Source organism: Salmo salar, chromosome ssa19, assembly GCF_905237065.1.
Source record: "Salmo salar chromosome ssa19, Ssal_v3.1, whole genome shotgun sequence".
Taxonomy (NCBI): domain Eukaryota; kingdom Metazoa; phylum Chordata; class Actinopteri; order Salmoniformes; family Salmonidae; genus Salmo; species Salmo salar.
In genome coordinates, this window is record NC_059460.1 from 10,085,263 (window position 1) to 10,106,934 (window position 21,672).

At 43.7% G+C, this 21,672-nt stretch overlaps 1 protein-coding gene across 2 annotated transcripts in view; it reads right to left on the bottom strand.

Annotated features, from left to right (window-relative positions):
* Nucleotides 1-21,672, bottom strand: part of LOC106578422 (catenin delta-2) — a 462,724-nt gene that overhangs the window by 215,793 nt on the left and 225,259 nt on the right. For both annotated transcript variants that reach the window (XM_014157181.2, XM_014157182.2), the window contains exon 12: nt 8,785-9,085. In XM_014157181.2, the coding sequence (XP_014012656.2) occupies nt 8,785-9,085 (301 nt within the window). The remainder of the gene's footprint in view (nt 1-8,784; nt 9,086-21,672) is intronic.

The following is a 21,672-nucleotide window of genomic DNA, read 5'->3' on the forward strand; positions in this document are numbered from 1 at the left end:
GTGTGTGTGTGTGTGTGCGTGTACGTATGTGCGTGTGTTCTTTTGTGTGTGTGTAGCCCTCTAGGTGAAGTGTTTAGTAATGTAGGGCGAAACAGTGGCATCTGACCTTTTAACTAGGACGCTAACAGGCCTATGGGAACACTCACACACTACATCGCTAAGCGCTTCAGCCCCAGAGGGCTGCCTTAGCATATGTGTTACAAAGCCAACCACTTTCACACACTGTCTGGGGTTTAACACAAGCTGCTGGCTAAGATATACACCACTTGGCCAAAAGTATGTGGACACCCCTTCAAATTCGTAGATTCGGCTATTTCTGCCACACCCGTTGCTGGCAGGTGTATAAAATCGAGCACACAGCCATGCAATCTCCATATCGAACATGACCCGCAGAATGGTCACCGTACTGAAGAGCTCAATGACTTTCAACGTGGCACCGTCATAGGATTCCACCAACCAACAAGACAGTTCATCAAATTTCTGCCCTTCTAGAGCTTCCCCGATCAACTCGAAGTGCTGTTATTGTGAAGTGGAAACTTCTAGGAGCAACAACGGCTCAGCTGTGAAGTGGTAGGCCACACAAGCTCACAGAATGGGTTGGCCGAGTGCTGAAGTGCGTAGCGCATAAAAGTCGCTTGTCCTCAGTTGCAACACTCACAACCAAGTTCCAAACTGCCTCTGGAAGCAACGTTAGCACAAGAACTGTTCGTCGGAAGCTTCATGAAATGGGTTTCTATGGCTGAGCAGCTGTACACAAGCCTAAGATCACCATGCACAATGCCAAGCGTTGGCTGGAGTGGTGTAAAAGTCACCGCCATTGGACTCTTGAGCAGTGGAAACATGCTCTCGTTCACAAAGCGAGGTCCATACAGAATTGGTTTGTTGAGATCTGTGTGGAAGAACTTGACTGGCCTACACAGAAACCTGACCTCAATGCTATTGAACACTTTTGGGATGAATTGGAACGTTGACTACGAGCCAGGCCTAATCACCCAACATCAGTGCCTGACCTCACTAATGCTCTTGTGGCTGAATGGAAGCAAGTCCCCGCAGCAATGTGGGGAGTGGAGGCTGTTATAGCAGCAAAGGGGTATCAACTCCATATTAATGCACATGATTTTGGAATGAGATGTTCGACGAGCAGGTGTCCACATACTTTTGGTACTGTAGTGTACGTCGAGCACATGCGCACATCACATCACTTAGACTATATTATATTAATAAAACATTCACTATATAAGATTATATGCATCGCCATGCATATTTACTCTGGGTGGATACAGTGTTAGATTGGATATGGTCCTGAGTCTCATCTACAGTTGAATTGGGAAGTTTACATACACCTTAGCCAACTACATTTAAACTCAGTTTTTCACAATTCTTGACATTTAATCCTAGTAAATTCCCTGTCTTAGGTCAGTGAGGATAACCACTTTATTTTAAGAATGTGAAATGTCAAAATAATAGCAAAGAGAATGATTTATTTCAGCTTTTATTTCTTTCATCACATTCTCAGTGGGTCAGAAGTTTACATACACTCAATTAGTATTTTGTAGCATTGCCTTTAAACTGTTGAACTTGGGTCAAACGTTTCGTGAAATGCTCCACAAGCTTCCCACAATAAGTTTGGTGAATTTTGGCCCATTCCTCCTGACAGAGCTGGTGTAACTGAGTCAGGTTTGTAGGCCTCCTTGCTCGCACATGCTTTTTGAGTTCTGTCCACAAATTTTCTATAGGAATGAGGTCAAGGCTTTGTGATGGCCACTCCAATACCTTGACTTTGTTGTCCTTAAGCCATTTTGCCACAATTTTGGAAGTATGCTTGGGGTCATTGTCCATTTGGAAGACCCATGTGCGACCAAGCTTGAACTTCCTGACTCATGTCCTGAGATGTTGCTTCAATATATCCACATAATTTTCCTACCTCATTACGTCATCTATTTTGTGAAGTGCACCAGTCCCTAAATTACCCCCACAACATAATGCTGCCACCCCCATGCTTGACGGTTGGGATGGTGTTCTTCGGCTTGCAAGCCTCCCCCTTTTTCCTCCAAACATAACGATGGTCATTATGGCCAAACAGTTCTATTTCTGTTTCATCATACCAGAGGACATTTCTCCAAAAAGTACGATCTTTGTCCCCATGTGCAGTTGCAAACCGTAGTCTGGCTTTTTTATGGCAGTTTTGGAGCAGTGGCTTCTTCCTTGCTGAGCAGCCTTTCAGGTTATGTCGATATAGGACTCGTTTTACTGTGGATATAAATACTTTTGTACCTGTTTCCTCCAGCATATTCACAAGGTCCTTTGCTGTTGTTCTGGGATTGATTTGCACTTTTCGCACCAAAGTACGTTCATCTCTAGGAGACAGAACGCGTCTCCTTCCTGAGCGGTATGACGGCTGCGTGGTCCCACGGTGTTTCTACTTGCATACTATTGTTTGTACAGATGAACGTGGTACCTTCAGGCATTTGGAATTTGCTCCTAAGGATGAACCAGACTTGTGGAGGTCTCCAATTTTTTTGCTGAGGTCTTGGCTGATTTCTTTTGATTTTCCCATGATGTCAAGCAAAGAGGCACTGAGTTTGAAGGTAGGCCTTGAAATACATCCACAGGTACACCTTCAATTGACTCAAATTATGTCAGTTAGCCTATCAGAAGCTTCTAAAGCCATGACATCATTTTCTGGAATTTTCCAAGCTGTTTAAAGGCACAGTCAACTTAGTGTATGTAAACTTCTGACCGGATGTTGAGCGTTTGTAAATTTGTCAGTTATTCTGCTCTCTGGCACACTCAGACGAGAGTGCTTTGAAATCAGAGTAGATAGACAGAGCGAATTTACCAGCTACGTCTATCAACAGTTGTCGCAGTGACATCATGAACATTCTATTGAAATGGTTACTGTCAAGGATGCCATGGTTGCCCTTAGTTTGAAGATGTAATCCGGAGACAGGTGTTTTTTCCATCTCCTTAGCTATCATACTCTAATTCCACTGATTTCAAAACTATGTCCTCCAGAAAGTGGAGAGCAACACTTCTGCAGTTTTACTACGGGACAGCATAATGGCTCTCCTGTGAAGTAGTGACGTGCAACATATGCCTAGTTTCCTCAAACGAATCATATGTGTTACTAATTTGCAAACTAATGATATGTTACGAATTCTAGGTAGGTGGCTAGGTGGCTAATGCTAGCTAGCTCACTAATGTTAGCTAGGCTAGGGTGTAGGGTTAAGTTTAGGAGTTAGGTTAAAGAATTAAGGTTCCGGTTAAGTTTAGGAGTTAGGTTAAAGGATTAAGGTTAGGGTTAGGCCAAGGCTTAGCTAAAAGGTTTAAGTGTAGGGTTAGGTTTAGCTAACATGCTAAGTGGTAAGTCGTTGAAAACTTGCTAATTAGCTAAAATGCTAAAGTTTTCCGTGATGAGACTTGAACTCATAACTTTTGGGTTGCTAGACATCCGCATTATACGCCCACCCAACCCTACCAAATGTAACATATCATCCTAAATGTCTTTCAGATTTACATACAGAATAATACGACATGCCAGGTTGCACACATACACACACTATAGTAGCAAGCTGACAGGCAGGCTTCACTGAGGACAATGAATGTGAGTGTTGTGGAAGCAAAGAGCTATTCATATTCTATCATACTGTATTTCTGTGAATAGTGTTCTGTGAATAGTGTTCTGTGAATAGCTCTGATCACCTTGGACATTAAAAGCTCTCCCTCTCGCTCTCATTTCTCTCTCTGAGTGAAGTCATTCCCTCTCAAGGCTGACACTGAATGCCGCATATGAAGACAGCTCTCTCTCTCTCATTTCTCTCTCTGAGTGAAGTCATTCCCTCTCAAGGCCGACTCTGAATGCCGCATATGAAGACAGCTCTCTCTCTCTGTCTGTTATTCTGCTCTACCTCTCTCTACCTCCCCTCTAACTGCCAGCTGTAGGTGTGGCTTCCAGGCTTGAGAGTAACATAAGTTTGAAATGTTTTTTTTTTTTTATAGCTGTTTTCAGTCGCAGTGCGTACTTTTCCTGCTCTTTTAACAGATTAAGCATGACTCTGACAATGATGGATTGTACAAACGTTTTGGAATACTCATTGCATTTTTTACGGACTTAAAAAACACATTCACCTCCACTGGCACTGCATATCTGAGACAAACTTCAGTGATTGGGGATAAGAAGCCGGGCGAGAGGAAATACAGCCGATAAGAGCAGACAGACGATCGATACTGACAATCGAAGGTCGCAGACCGGAAATACATCCGATGCACAATCGTTCACGTGAATGCAGAGTTCTAACTGAAATATGTGATTTCGCAAATACATCCAAAAATGCCTCAAAAACGTTGAATGTGCGTGTTTGTAATTCAAGACCATTGACAAGCAACATGGATGAATTTGAACTGCTTCTTCAGTCAGTAAACACAGAAATTGGATGTCTCACTGAAAAATGAACCCACGAAAATATCCCAGATGAATTTATTTTCATACAAGACTATCAGCTGTTAAGACGGTCCAGAGAGGGGATGAGAGGAGGGGGCGTTGCTATGTATGTGAATCACATTATGCAGGTAAAGAGATGAACTGACCTAGAGAAAGAGGACTTTGAGTGTGTGTGGCTTCAGCTCCGTCCTAAATGATTCCCCAGGTCAGTTTCAACTGGTAGTGGGAGGACTCTAACATCCACCATGGACATATGACAAAACACTTCAGCAGAACACTGTGGATTATCTCATCAACACCGTTGATGTGATCAGGATGTGCTCTCCCCAAATGGGTCTCATCCTGTGTGAAGACTTTAATCACCTGCCCATCAAGATGCTGACAAACTCCCATCCAGACATGAAACAAGACTAAAGGGGAGTCCACCCTAGATCTGATCAATATAAATAAATAAATAAATTACTTCAACACCCCCAGTGTACTTGCTCCTCTCAGCTCTAGTGATCATAATGTCTGCTGTTCTCCCCAAACACAACATCAGGGGGAAGAAGTGAGGTGCAGCGGCAAAAATGCCATCTGGTAACCCAGAACAGAAAGGAGACTTTGCCTTGGTGTATGGACAGTACTGAATGGTCTGCCATATATGAGGTGGAGAGCATTGATGCAAAGGTGTAGCCATTCAACTTCTGCATTCAAACTACACTTGATGTATGCACGCCAATCAGAAATAAGAAAACAACAACTCTGGACAAGCCCTGGATGACTGAAAAAATAAAGGCTACCATCAGGAAAAGATGGAAGACTCAACAGATGGGGGGAAAACAATGAAAAAGAGACAATTCAGAAACACAGTGCAAATTCTTATCAAGAAAGAAAAGAAAAACTACTACAAAACTGAAATCCAGGACCTAAAGAAGAAAAACCCCAATGAATGGTGGGACTTCATTAACAAAGGACTGGGACGAAAGAAAACATCAGGTGGGAGAATGCAGGTTGAAGGAGTTGAAGAAGATGATGTGGCTGATGTTTTAAATGGCTTATTTTCTGAGGCATGGACAAACACCACACCTCTTGTCACCTTGCCCCTGCCCATGCCTACTAAGTAGGTTGAGCTGTGTGCAGCATTGGCCAAATAAAGCAAGCACTGACCAGACCCAGCCTGTGGAAAATGTATGGGCCTGATGCCATTCCAGTCTGGCTACTAAAAGAGCAGAAGATCTAGCCCCTGTCATCACACACATAGCTAACATCACCAACTGGCAGGGGACTGTTCCTGCCGCCTGGAAGACCGACAATGTGTGTCCCATACCTAACGTGTCAAACCCATGTACAACGAGTGACTGGAGGCCGATCTCTCTAACTTGCTAATCTCTCAGGAAAAAACAAATTCCAGTCCTATCTGAGTGCCCAAACCAGTATGCCTACCTCACAAAGTCAAGCACTGCTACTGGCTGACAGCTACAGACTCCAAAAAAACAACTATGGTGAGGGTGTTACTTGTCCCAAAGCCTTTGATCGAGTAGACCACGCAACATATGTCTGAATAGAACTGTGTCCAAGTTTAATAGCCTGGCTCCGCAGCTCCACCACTGGAAGAAGGCAGGGGTTGATGACGAATGGCACATTCAGCCCTTGGTCAGAGGTGACCTCTGGTATGCCACAAGGTGGCGTTGTCTCACCATATCAGTTTCTACTTCACATGTCCACCCGAAAAGTTGTCTTCAGTGACACTTTGGACACTGGGTACGCTGATGATGTAGGGCTGTCCTAGGCCATACCGCTACCAGCATCCAGGAGGACACTTCCATGGGATTGGAGGCAAAGCAGCTGGAAGTGTCCAACAACATGCTCCTGAATGGGAAAACGTCTGTGGAAATCTGGATTATTTTTTCAAGAGACCCTCCACAACCTGCACCAATAATCCTCGGAGGACAGGAAGTACCAGTAGTATCAACGACCAACTATCTTGGTTTTCATCTAGATTCCAACCTCAGTGGTGACACACATGTGGAGCAGTCAGTGAGGAAGGCCTCAAAACGCCAGAAATGGCCTACCCACTGAAGATCTGGTCACAGTATACACTACACTGGTGGAGTGCTGTTAGTTAGATGCAACAAAAAGCAGCAGGCCCAACTGGACAGGGTGCAGAGGAGGGCCCTGAGGATAATCTCCAGAGGTGGAGGAGTCAAACCACAGTGCACCTGGTGAAGGACATGCACACTCTAGAACACTGCATGACCTGCTCCCTCCAAAACAAGGTGACTGCACCACCAGGCTCCTGAGAAACAGCCACCAACTGTCCTGTATCACTACCCGAATGTCCCCTGAGAAACGCCACTCTACCCACTGCTGTCAGACTGTACAACAACTCTCGCTCTTGAATGTTTTCCCTAAAATGATCTTTACAGCAATCACATTTTAACATTTCAGTTTCCATCATGAAAAAATGTCCTGTAAAGTTTTAAGTGTCCTGTATTCTATTTCTGCCATGTATTATGTGTTATGTGTTATGTATTTGATGTGGGTGTTTTGGCACTCAACTACTCTTCACCTTACCCCTTCTGACACCCAGGTGGTGACACCCAGGTGGTGCATGCCTGGCAGACATATCAGCTTGGAAGTTGGCCCACCACTTCAAGCTCAACCTCAACAAAATGGAGCTGCTCTTCCTCCCGGGAAAGGCCTGCCCACTCCAAGACCTCTCCATCACAGTTGACAATTCAACAGTGTCCCCCTCCCATAGTGCAAAGAACCTTCTCTGCAAGAGTCAAAGCCGTGACTCGCTCTTGCAGGTTCATGCGCTACAACATCGGTAGAGTACGACCTTTCCTCACAAAGAAAACCTAATCCAGGCGCGTGTCATCGCCTGTCTAGACTACTGCAACTCTCTGTTGGCTGGGCTCCCCACTTGTGCCATCAAACTCCTGTAACTTATCCAGAATGCAGCAGCCCGCCTGTTGTTTAAACTTCCTAGGTTCCCCCATGTCACCCCGCTCCTCCGCACGTGCAACTGGCTTCCAGTCGAAGCTGCATCATCTTCAAGACCATGGTGCTTGCCTAGGGAGCAGCAAGAGGAACTGCACCTCCCTACCTTCAGGCTCAAACACTACATCCCAACCCGAGTACTCCGTTCCGCCCCCTCTGGTCTCTTGGACCTCCCACCCTTACGGGAGAGCAGCTCCCTTTCAGCCAAGTCAAAGCTCTTCTCTGTCCTGGCACCCCAATTGTGGAACAAGATTCCCCCTAAAGTCAGGACAGCGGAGTCCCTGCCCATCTCTCGAAACTGTCTGAAACCCTACCTCTTTGAAGAGTATCTTAAATAACTCTCACGGCGTCCCCGACACCCCTCTTTCATCACCGTCTTCTCTCCTTCCCTTTTCTCTATTCCTCCTTCCATCACAATCCCTCCTCTGTCTCCCTCTCTCTACAGATTGATGGATGCTGCTGAGAGCTAGCCCAGTCACAGCCTTATTCTCTCCTTAATGAAGGTATTTCAACATGAACACTGTCTGAAATATATATTTATATATATATATACACTGGGAGTGGAGCAGGTTAGTTGAAATAATGAAACACACCAGGAAGGCTGGGCTACAACACAGCACAGTGGGAAGGAGAGGTGGAGAGAGTGAGACTGAAAAGATATGTCTCTCTGCTGGTACAGTAATGTCTACTTCAGTCTCTCTGTCTTTTGTGTGTGTGTTTGTGTGTGTGTGTGTTTGTGTGTGTGTGTGTGTCAGTGGAGGCTGCTGAGGGGAGGATGGCTCATAATAATGGCTGGAATGGAGCAAATGGAATGGTATCAAACCATGTGTTTGATGTATTTGATACCATTCCACCTTTTCCGCTCCAGCCATTACCACGAGCCCGTCCTCCCCAATTAAGGTGCCACCAACCTCCTGTGATATAAAGTATCCTGCTGTGTTTTCAAATCAATACCCCCCAAGGAGAGGTCAAGTGTAAACACTAGTACTGTCTGTCACACATGACTGTCAGTTCCCTCCAGAGTGAACCTCTCTGCTCTCCTACTAGTCTCTACAGCCCCACCACACAGCTCTGTATGTTGCTGATTGATTGACAGTGATCGATTGACAGTCATCGATTAACATGGGAATTAATATGTGTGGTAACACAGGCCAGTGACCGCCACAGGATAGACCTATGGGGATTTGCAGGTCAGACACTATGATTGAAATGGTGATTGATGTTGTGTGAAGGTGTGTGGGGGATGGTGTGGGAGTGTGTGTAGGAGTATGTGTGTGTGCGTGAATGTGTGTGTGTGTGTGCATGTGTGTGTGTACATGTGTGTGTGTATGCATGTGTGTGTGCATGCCTGATCCTACCTCGGGTCTTTCTGTATGGAGTCTATAGATGGTGATCTAGCCAGTGTGCCCTCAGGTGGCATGGCTGGTCCAGATTTGCTGTAAGGAGACTCTACAGATGGGCAGTACTGTAGTGTACGGTAGGGATCTGCAGTGTAGGGGTCCGTAGCATAGGCCTCTGCTGTATAGCCTGGGCCCACTGTAGCGTAGTTGTTGGCACCCCCACGACCATAACTTCCTCCGGCGCTGTGGCTGCTTCCACCGGCGCTGTGGCTGCCTGCTCGCTGTAAAGAGGCGGAGTCGACACCGGGGGAGGATGGGGCTACATGTGGGAAATAGGGATAAAAGACATAGTTCATCACCTGGTCACTGACCAGCTGCATCTGGTCTATAGGGGGAGGAGAGGAGAGAGGGGAGGTTAGGGGAGGAGAGGAGAGGAGAGAGGGGAGGAGAGGGGAGGAGCGGAGCGGAGGGGAGAAGAGGAGAGGAGAAGAGAGGAGAGGAGTGGAGGTTAGGGGAGGAGAGGAGAGGAGCGGAGGGGAGGACAGGAACGGAGGGGAGGGGAGGAGCGGAGGATAGGGGAGGAGAGGAGAGGAGAGGGGAGGAGCAGAGGGGAGGTTAGGGGAGGAGAGAGGAGGAGAGGAGCGGAGGGGAGATTAGGGGAGGGGAGGAAAGCGGAGGAGGAGGGGAGAGGAGGGGAGGAGAGGGAAGGAGAGAAGTTATAGTTAGAGGAGAAAAAAGAGAAGTAAACAGACAGAAGTGTGTAGAAATAATAGAGAGGAGAGGAGAGGAGAGGAGAGGAGAGGAGAGGAGAGGAGAGGAGAGGAGAGGAGCGTAGGGGAGGAGAGGGGAGGAACGGAAGGGAGGGGAGAGGAGGTAAGGGGAGGAGAGGGGAGGAGCAGAGGGGAGGTTAGGGGAGGAGAGAGGAAGAGCAGAGGGGAGGTTAGGGGAGGAGAGAGGAGGAGAGGAGCGGAGATTAGGGGAGGGGAGGAGAGGGGAGGAGCGGAGGGGAGAGGAGGGGAGGAGAGGGAAGGAGAGAAGTTATAGTTAGAGGAGAAAAAAGACAAGTAAACAGACAGAAGTGTGTAGAAATAATAGAAAAGCTAAAAGAGACAAAGAAAAAAGTAAATTAAGATATTAAAGACGCAGGTAACCCAATGGTTAAGAGAGTTGGGCCAGTAACTGAAAGGTCGCTGGTCTGCGTCCCTGAGCCGACTAAGTGAAACATTTGTCAATGTGCCCTTGAGCAAGCACTTAACCCTAATTGCTCCTGTAAGTCGCTCTGGATGAGAGCATCTGCTAAACGACCAAAATGTAAGGTGAACATGTCTCACAGTGTGTGTATCTATTTCCTCCACCAATTCTGCTTCAGAGGGCGAGCAGGTACACACCGTAGGCTATGTAATAAATCTGCCTCTGTAAGGATCGATATGTAGCCATTTCATGACTGGAGCTTTACGCGAACCAGTGAGCAGATCACTAAAGAGGGAATTAGCCCCTAAAACAAGTTTAAAGGTGAAAAACAACACACACACACACACACACACACACACACACACACACACACTGTAAATCATACCGTAATTCACACTAAAGAAACACACGCACAGTGTATCTCATCCTATAGACTGACCGACAGTGTAACTCACCCGAAAGACTGACACACTGTGTAACTCACCATACAGACTGACCCACAGTGTAACTCACCATACAGACTGACACACAGTGTAACTCACCATACAGACTGACACACAGTGTAACTCACCATACAGACTGACACACAGTGTAACTCACCCTATAGACTGACACACAGCGTAACTCACCATACAGACTGACCCACAGTGTAACTCACCATACAGACTGACACACAGTGTAATGCACCCTATAGACTGACACACAGTGTAACTCACCATACAGACTGACACACAGTGTAACTCACCATACAGACTGACCCACAGTGTAACTCACCATACAGACTGACACACAGTGTAACTCACCCTATAGACTGACACAGTGTAACTCACCCTATAGACTGACAGACAGTGTAAGTCACCATACAGACTGACACACAGTGTAACTCACCACACAGACTGACACACAGTGTAACTCACCATACAGACTGACGCACAGTGTAACTCACCATACAGACTGACGCACAGTGTAACTCACCATACAGACTGACACACAGTGTAACTCACCATACAGACTGACGCACAGTGTAACTCACCCTACAGACTGACGCACAGTGTAACTCACCCTACAGACTGACACACAGTGTAACTCACCATACAGACTGACACACAGTGTAACTCACCATACAGACTGACACACAGTGTAACTCACCATACAGACTGACACAGTGTAACTCACCATACAGACTGACACAGTGTAACTCACCACACAGACTGACACACAGTGTAACTCACCACACAGACTGACACAGTGTAACTCACCATACAGACTGACACACAGTGTAACGCACCCTACAGACCGACACACAGTGTAACTCACCATACAGACCGACACACAGTGTAACTCACCATACAGACTGACACAGTGTAACTCACCATACAGACTGACACAGTGTAACTCACCACACAGACTGACACACAGTGTAACTCACCACACAGACTGACACAGTGTAACTCACCACACAGACTGACACAGTGTAACTCACCATACAGACTGACACACAGTGTAACTCACCACACAGACTGACGCACTGTGTAACTCACCATACAGACTGACCCACAGTGTAACTCACCCTACAGACTGACCCACTGTGTAACTCACCACACAGACTGACACACAGTGTAACTCACCATACAGACTGACACACAGTGCAACTCACCATACAGACTGACACACAGTGTAACTCACCATACAGACTGACACACAGTGTAACTCACCATACAGACTGACACACAGTGTAACTCACCATACAGACTGACCCACAGTGTAACTCACCATACAGACTGACACACAGTGTAACTCACCATACAGACTGACACACAGTGTAACTCACCATACAGACTGACACACAGTGTAACTCACCATACAGACTGATACACAGGGTAACTCACCATACAGACTGACACACAGTGTAACTCACCCTATAGACTGACGCACAGTGTAACTCACCATACAGACTGACACACAGTGTAACTCACCATACAGACTGACCCACAGTGTAACTCACCCTATAGACTGACACACAGTGTAACTCACCACACAGACTGACACAGTGTAACTCACCATACAGACTGACACACAGTGTAACTCACCATACAGACTGACACACAGTGCAACTCACCATACAGACTGACACACAGTGTAACTCACCATACAGACTGACACACAGTGTAACTCACCATATAGACTGACACACAGTGTAACTCACCATACAGACTGACCCACAGTGTAACTCACCATACAGACTGACACACAGTCTAACTCACCATACAGACTGACACACAGTGTAACTCACCATACAGACTGACCCACAGTGTAACTCACCCTATAGACTGATACACAGTGTAACTCACCATACAGACTGACCCACAGTGTAACTCACCCTATAGACTGACACACAGTGTAACTCACCCTATAGACTGACCCACAGTGTAACTCACCCTATAGACTGACACACAGTGTAACTCACCACACAGACTGACACAGTGTAACTCACCATACAGACTGACACACAGTGTAACTCACCACACAGACTGACACACAGTGCAACTCACCATACAGACTGACACACAGTGTAACTCACCATACAGACTGACACACAGTGTAACTCACCACACAGACTGACACACAGTGTAACTCACCATACAGACTGACCCACAGTGTAACTCACCACACAGACTGACACAGTGTAACTCACCATACAGACTGACCCACAGTGTAACTCACCATACAGACTGACCCACAGTGTAACTCACCACACAGACTGACACAGTGTAACTCACCATACAGACACCATATACTGTAGGCAGGTATTCAACGTATCAGACATAAAGGGAAAACACACTGCTGGTTCACTTAGTATGTTTTTAGTCTTCTCTAAGAACAGCTGTGACATCACATCAATGTCCTGATACAATTCCCAGGAGAGGTAACAGCTTGTGGGGTGTGTCAGCTGTAACGTGGTTAACACATTATGCACAGGAACCCTTCTGAACCTGCACGGTGTGTTTTCTCCAGGTGTGATTGTTGATTCATTGATGGACAAGAGAAGACCATGTGTGTTTATTCACAGAATTACCAACAAGTCTTAGATTAATGGAACTATACTCTAGAAAGAGGTTGAGGTGGTGTGTGTGTGTGTGTGTGTGTGTGTGTGTGTGTGTGTGTGTGTGTGTGTGTGTGTGTGTGTGTGTGTGTGTGTGTGTGTGTGTCGGCCAGAAGGTCTCATCATTGTGTATGTGACACACTCTCTCTGTCACGGTGCTCCTGCCCTTAGTAGTGACATTTACATGACCTTCACTCTCCATTAACGCCTCACACACACACACACACACACACACACACACACACACACACACACACACACACACACACACACACACACACACACACACACACACACACACACACACACACACACACACACACACACACACACACACACACCACCCATTCCTGTATCTCACACTTGGGAGGCTACGCTTCAGAAGTTTCTTGAGCAGATCTACGCTACTCTCATCAAGTTCTGACGAAATATAACCACACACTCTGTGAAATCACTCTAAAACTGAGGGTTCCTCATCATTTTAGTGAAATCTCTCTCTCTCCCTCTTCCTCTCTCTCTCTATCTTTCTCCTTCTCTCTGTGTGTCTGTCTGTGTCTCTACCTCTCTCTTTGTGTCTCTCTGTCTCTGTCTCTGTCTCCCTCTCTTTCCTGGTGAATAAGTCATTTGCTCTGGTAATGGACTGATGTTTCTGGTGACTTGACCTTTGAGGTTTACAGAGCTGGCTGTGGATGCCATCTACTGGGAAGGGTACACACATGAATGGACAAAAGCCACCCCCACACACAAAGAAATTGCTCTCTTTGGCTGCCTGAAATCGAGGAGAAGGAAAAGCTTTCCATTGTTTTCTTGTCATTGTGAGACATCAGCAGAAATATAACAGCCATCACCAATGGTTCCTCACAGGCAGATTAGCAGCAGGGGGACAACTCTCCAACTAATCAAACTGATGTGACACACTGAACAATTAGCCCAGCGAGTCAGTCAGGGTGTCTGTTATACAGGAACGTTACCCCAGGCTACAGATCTGTGATGCTCACAATGAACACAGAAATAAGGGAGAAAAGAAAGAAAACAAGAAAAGAATTGTATGAAAAGAATAAAAGAAGAGGATGAGGGGGAAAATGATTTTGAGCTCATTGTCTGTGGAAATGTAAAGGTGTGTGTGTTCGGGGGGGGGCACATTCTCCCTAATTAGAGCCTAGATTGACACTTCTTATTTATGACGAGCATTAATATTGTAACAAGTCATAGATATTGGCTGTGGCTGTGACAAGGTGACAATTTGTCTCAATCAATCTACTCCAGCCAATGAGGTAGAGAGAGACAGAGAGAGTGAAAGAGAGAAAAAGGGAGAGACAGAGAGAGGGAGGGAGGGAGAGAGAGAGAGAGAGGGAGAGAGTGAGAGTGTGACTGTGTCCTTCATGCATGTGTAATTGAACATTAGCCAGGTCTGTAGCATGGGAGTCTAACAACACCTGTAACCTTGGAAACCTTTACCAGTTTCCCACTGTCCCTTCTAAACTGGTGATTTACCACACTCTGGGGGGCCTGACACACCGGTAGGCACTAGATGCCCATGCTAGGTGGTTCGTATGGCTATGTCAATGGGTTTGAGCATGACTACATGCGACAAGACTGAACAAATTGTCTGTAAAAGTTCTATCTGGTTGGATCCAAATTTGGTTGGGTCGTGATGCTGGCAGCACAACAGTGGACTTAATGTTGATGCTTTGGATAGAAATGCTTACTAGATGATCATATACGTATGTATAAGGTTGGGTTTAAAGTTAATGATAAAAATCTCATTATAAAGTCCTCAAACATCTTCTTTTTATGTCTTCCATTGAGGATATGACCTCCATAAATCCTGCTCGATAAAATATGAATTAAAGGTACCGTAGAGGGTACAGAATCGTTAATATGACATCAACTATAAGTGTGAACCAGGCAGAAATGATGGGGATTCCTAAATGGTACTTAATCTATATGGTCTTACATTCCAACACAATCTCACACTCAATTTGTGCAAATATAGTTTAGGGTATTTAATTATTTTCAGACGCTCCTATACCCAACATTTTATACCCCATAGGTTGTAAATAAACCCTTTATACACTGATATTGTCACACCCTGACCTGTTTCACCTGTCCTTGTCTCAACCCCCTCCAGGTGTCATCCATCTTCCCCACTTATCCTCTGGGTATACATACCTGTGTTCTTTGTCTGTCTGTGCCAGTTCGTCTTACATTTTACATTTACGTCATTTAGCAGATGCTCTTATTCAGAGCGACTTACAGTAGTGAATGCATACATTTCATGCATTTTTTTTTTGTACTGGCCCCCCGTGGGAATTGAACCCACAACCCTGGCATTGCATACACCATGCTCTACCAACTGAGCCACAGGGAAGTCTTGTTTGTCAAGCTTACCAGTGTTTTTCCTGTCAGCTCTTGTCTTTTCCCAGCCTCTCTTTTTCTCATCCTCCTGGTTTTTGACTCTTGCCTGTCCTGACCCTGTACCCGCCCGCCTGACCACTCTGCCTGTCCCTGACCCTGCCTGCCGTCCTGTACCTTTGCTCCACCTCTGGGTTACTGAACTCTGCCTGTCCCTGACCCTGAGCCTGCCTGCCGTCCTGTACCTTTGCTTCACCTCTGGATTACTGAACTCTGCCTGTCCCTGACCCTGAGCCTAAGCCTGACTGCCGTCCTGTACCTTTGCTCCACTTCTGGGTTACTGAACTCTGTCTGTCCCTGAGCCTGCCTACCGTCCTGTACCTTTGCTCCACCTCTGGATTACTGAACTCTGCCTGTCCCTGACCCTGACTGTCGTCCTGTACGTTTGCTCCACCTCTGGATTATCGACCCCTGCCTGCCTTGACCTGTCGTTTGCCTGCCCCAGTTGTTACAATAAACATTGTTACTTCACACATTCTGCACTTGGGTCTTACCTTGATTCCTGATAGATATAACTTGTATGATTATCATAGAGCTGGGAAACCCATAGCCGAATGGCTTCAGACTGAGCATTTCTCACCATTTATTTACGGAGAGCAATTTCCGTTCTATAGCAGGTAGTGTCAATTTATTTACAGTACTATGTTGACTAATTGTTGCTTTCTTCTGTGGAAAAATATATGTATAAAGAATATGTATAACAATGCAAAATATACCAAAAGCTAAATCAAACAGAGATTTACGACTATTTAACCATGTTAATCATTACTGAAACATGCAAACTACAAATATTTAACCAGTTAAAGATAATGAATACATGACTAGGGCTGTTACGGTGACCGTATTACCGCCACACCGGCGGTCAAGAGTCAGGAAGAAAGTCAAATTCCACATGACCGTTTAGTCACGTTAATAAGGCCTCTCCAAGCTCTGATGCTGCTGATGGTCATGCAAGAAACAGCAAATGCTTTTTTTTGCGACTTTTTCAAATCATAGTCACACACCTCATGTAGCCTAGCACATAGGCCTATATTTTTTCATAAGGTTTGTACCAACTAAAGTGGCCAAATAACTTCTTAAAATGAAACACATTAATACACTTTACAACGGGTGTAGAGCCTAACTGGCACACATACACAGAGTGTGAGTTTCAAACTTGGGGAAGATAATTTTTACCATAAAAATGCACATTTATAATAAAAGCATTACATGCATAATTGCATTTGCAGTAACTTTTAAGAATGGCGTTTTCCTGCTAATGGAACATTTGCACTTATAGCCTACTGCCATGTATGTGAAGAAATAGCCTAATAGTTTATCAACATTTTAAGCTGAACGTTCTCGTCAGTTGCGTCAGGCTCATTGCTTAAACAGATTTCTTTATGCTAGTGGTTGTATTAAGTTGGGATCTATCACATCCCACAACTGTCCCAGACTCTTTGGAATATTTATTTCTAACACAGACTAGAATAGGTAAACTTTTGTATCATGGGGGATAGTAGATTGACAAAGGCTAGTGCTTTTGATGTTCGTTAGGCCTACTCAACTTGTTGGTTGATGAAAAGTAAATGTGGACAGTTCTTTCAATATCTTCAATATGTGCCTCAGAATTGGATAAGGACACGCACAGTTTCATCCCCGATGTGTCTGTCTTCACTTGTAGCCTGTGAGAAAGACACGATCAGGTGACTGAGAGCCATGTGAGTGAGAAGCACGCAGCTGGGAGAAGGGGATTATAAGGAGAAGGGAATTGTAATTATTATATTCAGCACAATGCCCACTGGCCGCAAAAGGCATATATTTTTTTAGGGGGCATTACGGCAACACAAAGGGGATGCAGCCGGAAAATTCTAGGCATTATCAAGTGCTTGTCAAAATGTGAATGAGAGACTGATGAAGTGTGCACCGGCAACACAAAAAAACTAAGCAGAGCTCGTGCCTTTCATGCAACTTTTTTCAAATCATCATTAGTCGCATCATGCAGCCTTAAAAATCAAAACATATAGCCCATCATTTTTTACATTTTTATTTAACCTTTATTTAACTAGGCAAGTCATATCATAACTAAAGTTACATAAATAACTATTTTATTCAGCTTATGTTCAATTGTATTCTTCATACTATAAAATAATATAAAATAATGCCACGAAATTCTAAGCAAATCTTGTCTGCTAAATGAACTAGTATAGCCCACAACAATATGGCATAGCCTGATCAGGAGCTAAAATATGGACAACTCAGAGTGTGCTATTCTGTTCTTCTGAAATAGATGACATTTTCTTCATATCTATATCTGCCTAACATATCTGTCTAAAATAAATAATGGATTTAATAATGCAATGGTGTAGTCGATATTACATAGATTTATTAGACTTTTTAAAATGTAGATGTTCCAAAGGTCTGCATGAGTACAACATGAGTACAAACAAAGTGAGTATAAAATGCATTATGAACAAAATGGTATAATGTAGGCTCCACGAAAAACAACGTAAGGCTACTACTGTAATATAATTATTTCGGTGACAACCTGGTTGATTAAAAATAGTGGGTTGTTAACACGTTTGTTTTTTTATATAAATAAATATGGGACACAAAAAAAGGCAGTGTAGAACACCATTGCCCATCATGCATTGCTCTAATAACTTTCAAAAGATTGTTCCAAACTTTACCCCTCAAAAATGTATATCCTATGAATGAAGTCACACAAAAATGTGTATTTTCCTACCAATTAAGTCACACAAAAATGTGTCTTTCACACAAATAAATCTAGACAAAAACGCACGAAAACAAACAAAATCTGTTAAAATTATTTTTGTACGGAATTGCACGAATTGAGTGTGAGATTGTGTTGCAAATCCGGAAACGATACACTGTATAATTGAATAATATTTCCTCATATATCCATCCAGAGAACTAAATGTTTCTGGCACAGATTGTATGTTACCTGTAGCTAACTACATGTCCATGTTTTTACTCTCAATTTATTTACTAACTCTTACTCCAAATAAAAGGTGCATTCTTTTTTCATAAATATAATTTACTTCAGAGGAGGAGAATTGTGTGTGTGTAAGCCCATTCCTACATGAACAGCATTAGTAGCTGATTAATATGATTTTATCTTCAGCTGTAAATTGTGTCCGTATAAACCCATGTGAACAGGTGCTACATAATAAGACATCCAACTTGGTTGGTTATTTGCTTCAGCATCTTTTTGATCCTGCAGGTTCAAAGTCATGTAATAATTCTCCATTGATATCCAGCTAGGAATTCATTAGAACATCAGTCTCTGGAGCTGTTCTGAAAGCTGTCTGTTTGGCTGTGTGTTTATTTGAAGTTGCAGGTGGGAGTAGTGTGTGTTAGAGGGTGTGTACGTGTACATGTATGTATGTATGTACGTGTGTGTGTGTGTGTGTGTGTGTGTGTGTGTGTGTGTGTGTGTGTGTGTGTGTGTATGTATGTATGTATGTATGTATGTATGTATGTATGTATGTATGTATGTATGTGTCTCTGTATATGTGCAGGTGAGAATTGAGCTAAAACTCAACATTCAGGAGAAAACCTGATCTTTTCACTTGAGCTGGATTTAGTGATGACGATATTTAAAAATAAATAATATTCAGCAAGTAATTATTACGTTCCTAAAATCTCATCGAAAACCGACCCCAAAACACACACTACTGTAACTATCTGACATGTTTCTTACCAGCTAACGTACTTCTGTGGCTTTTCGACTTTAGACAGAACTATTCAAAACTTGGCAAACAAGCGCTTTCTTCAGTTAGATACTAAATTGTATTAGGGGTGCAAATTTCACTGGGGACATGTCCCCCTTACATTCTGAAATTGCATTTATGTCCCCCACAGTTTTATCATTGGAATGTGATACAAAACGAGGCTGCGGTGTGCTTTAGGACCATGCGGACGCCTCCAAGCGGTCGGGTAAGCTATTTGGAGTTTTTATCCGACAGAAAAAAATGATGTCCCCCCCCACTTCTGAAACAAAAGTTGCGCCCCTGAATTGTATTACGGTATATATTGCATGCTATTTCTATGGAAACAGAGGAATGTTTTTATTTAATTGAATATGTCCAGGTATATTAAACACTGTCTTTTAACCTTGAACAGTATGAGGTAAGGTCACCCTACTGAGACAGGTTAAATATTTCCACCTTTCTCTCCACTGTTGATCGTTAACTATAACTTTTAAAATGATCACTTATATGTTATGAACCTTCCTTCGCTGCCGGGGTAAAATCGAGGTCTTCTCTCACTCTCTCGCTCTCTCTCTAGAATGTCAGCTCTCATTACTAAAGGCATACAACATATTCAGAAGGGAGTGAATTGGCTTTATGGTGTTATGCAAAACAGGCTTTCACTGTGTGTGTGTGTGTGTGTGTGTGTGTGTGTGTGTGTGTGTGTGTGTGTGTGTGTGTGGACGGTGCGTGAGTGTAGCCTTCCTCTGAAAAGGCCTGGTGTCATATTAGAAAGCTTTGATGAGAGCATTAAACAGAACTGCCAAACGGGCACTTGCCCAGTGTCTGTGTCGGCAGCTCTCCAAAGAGGCAATGTTTGAACAGGGGACATGTGTGTGTGTGTGCGCCCGTGTGGCTGTGTGTGTGACAGGCTCCATGCTGAGCAGTGTGTTTCTGACAGCTCTCCCTCCAGGCCGAAGCTAATCCCTCTTTGTTTTCTAGAAAAAAAACAGATTTTACAGAGAATCCCCTCTGGTGTCCTTGGTAGAGACACACATGTACACACACACACGCACACACACACAGATGCTGGTAACATTGAAGGCGTATAGCGGAGGAGAATGCAGCGAGAGGAATTAAGAGTTAATACTACTTAATACTAGGCAGGGTGTCTTAGAGATAATTCACCCTGAGAAGCAGAGAGATGGAGTTTAATGAGAGTTACACCTCCAGATTATATCCTGTAGAGGATTTGAACACGTTACTCATGGTGACTCTGTAGTATCACACCAAGCATTCAGGTCGACTGTCATGGTACTGGTACTGAAACGTCATGGCAAGGGAAGGAGCGAGTGATGGAAATGAACTGTGTTTCGTTCCATCAACTCACCACTCATGTGAATGCGTTAACTGTTTTCACACAAGGTTTGTAGAAACCCAACTAAGCTCTAGCCTCTTGCTCCCCTGTCGCGGTAGAGTTTAGCTGCAGTGCAGGGTGTAGATGTGTGGATGTGTGTGTGTGTGTTATTATAAAAAAAGTAATAGCTTGAAATAGACCACATTAACCTGCTGTACTATGTGGAGCTGGACTGGTTTACACTGAGAAAACACACACACACACAAAGCTACGACGGCTTAACTGTGTTTATGGGTTACACCAATACCATAAATAAACAATACATTGCAGGCTTTAGAGTTAATTCAATGCAGTGTTATAGAGAGAGAGATCCAGCTCTCTAAAGAAATGACTTATAGCATTAATTACTGTGATTCACAGCTGGATGATGAAACTATAATGTGGAGTCAGGGTTTAAATAGTACAACTATTACATAATGAACAAAATGAATGACTATCCTGTTATACGGACTATACTGTTATACTGACTATACTGTTATACTGACTATACTGTTATAATGACACTACTGTTATATACTGACTATACTGTTATACTGACTATACTGTTATACTGACTATACTGTTATAATGACTATACTGTTATACTGACTATACTGTTATAATGACACTACTGTTATATACTGACTATACTGTTATACTGACTATACTGTTATAATGACACTACTGTTATACTGACTATACTGTTATATACTGACTATACAGTTATACTGACTATACTGTTATAATGACTATACTGTTATAATGACTATACTGTTATAATGACTATACTGTTATACTGACTATACTGTTATACTGACTATACTGTTATAATGACACTACTGTTATATACTGACTATACTGTTATACTGACTATACTGTTATACTGACTATACTGTTATACTGACTATACTGTTATAATGACTATACTGTTATACTGACTATACTGTTATACTGACTATACTGTTATACTGACTATACTGTTATAATGACACTACTGTTATAATGACACTACTGTTATATACTGACTATACTGTTATACTGACTATACTGTTATAATGACACTACTGTTATATACTGACTATACTGTTATACTGACTATACTGTTATAC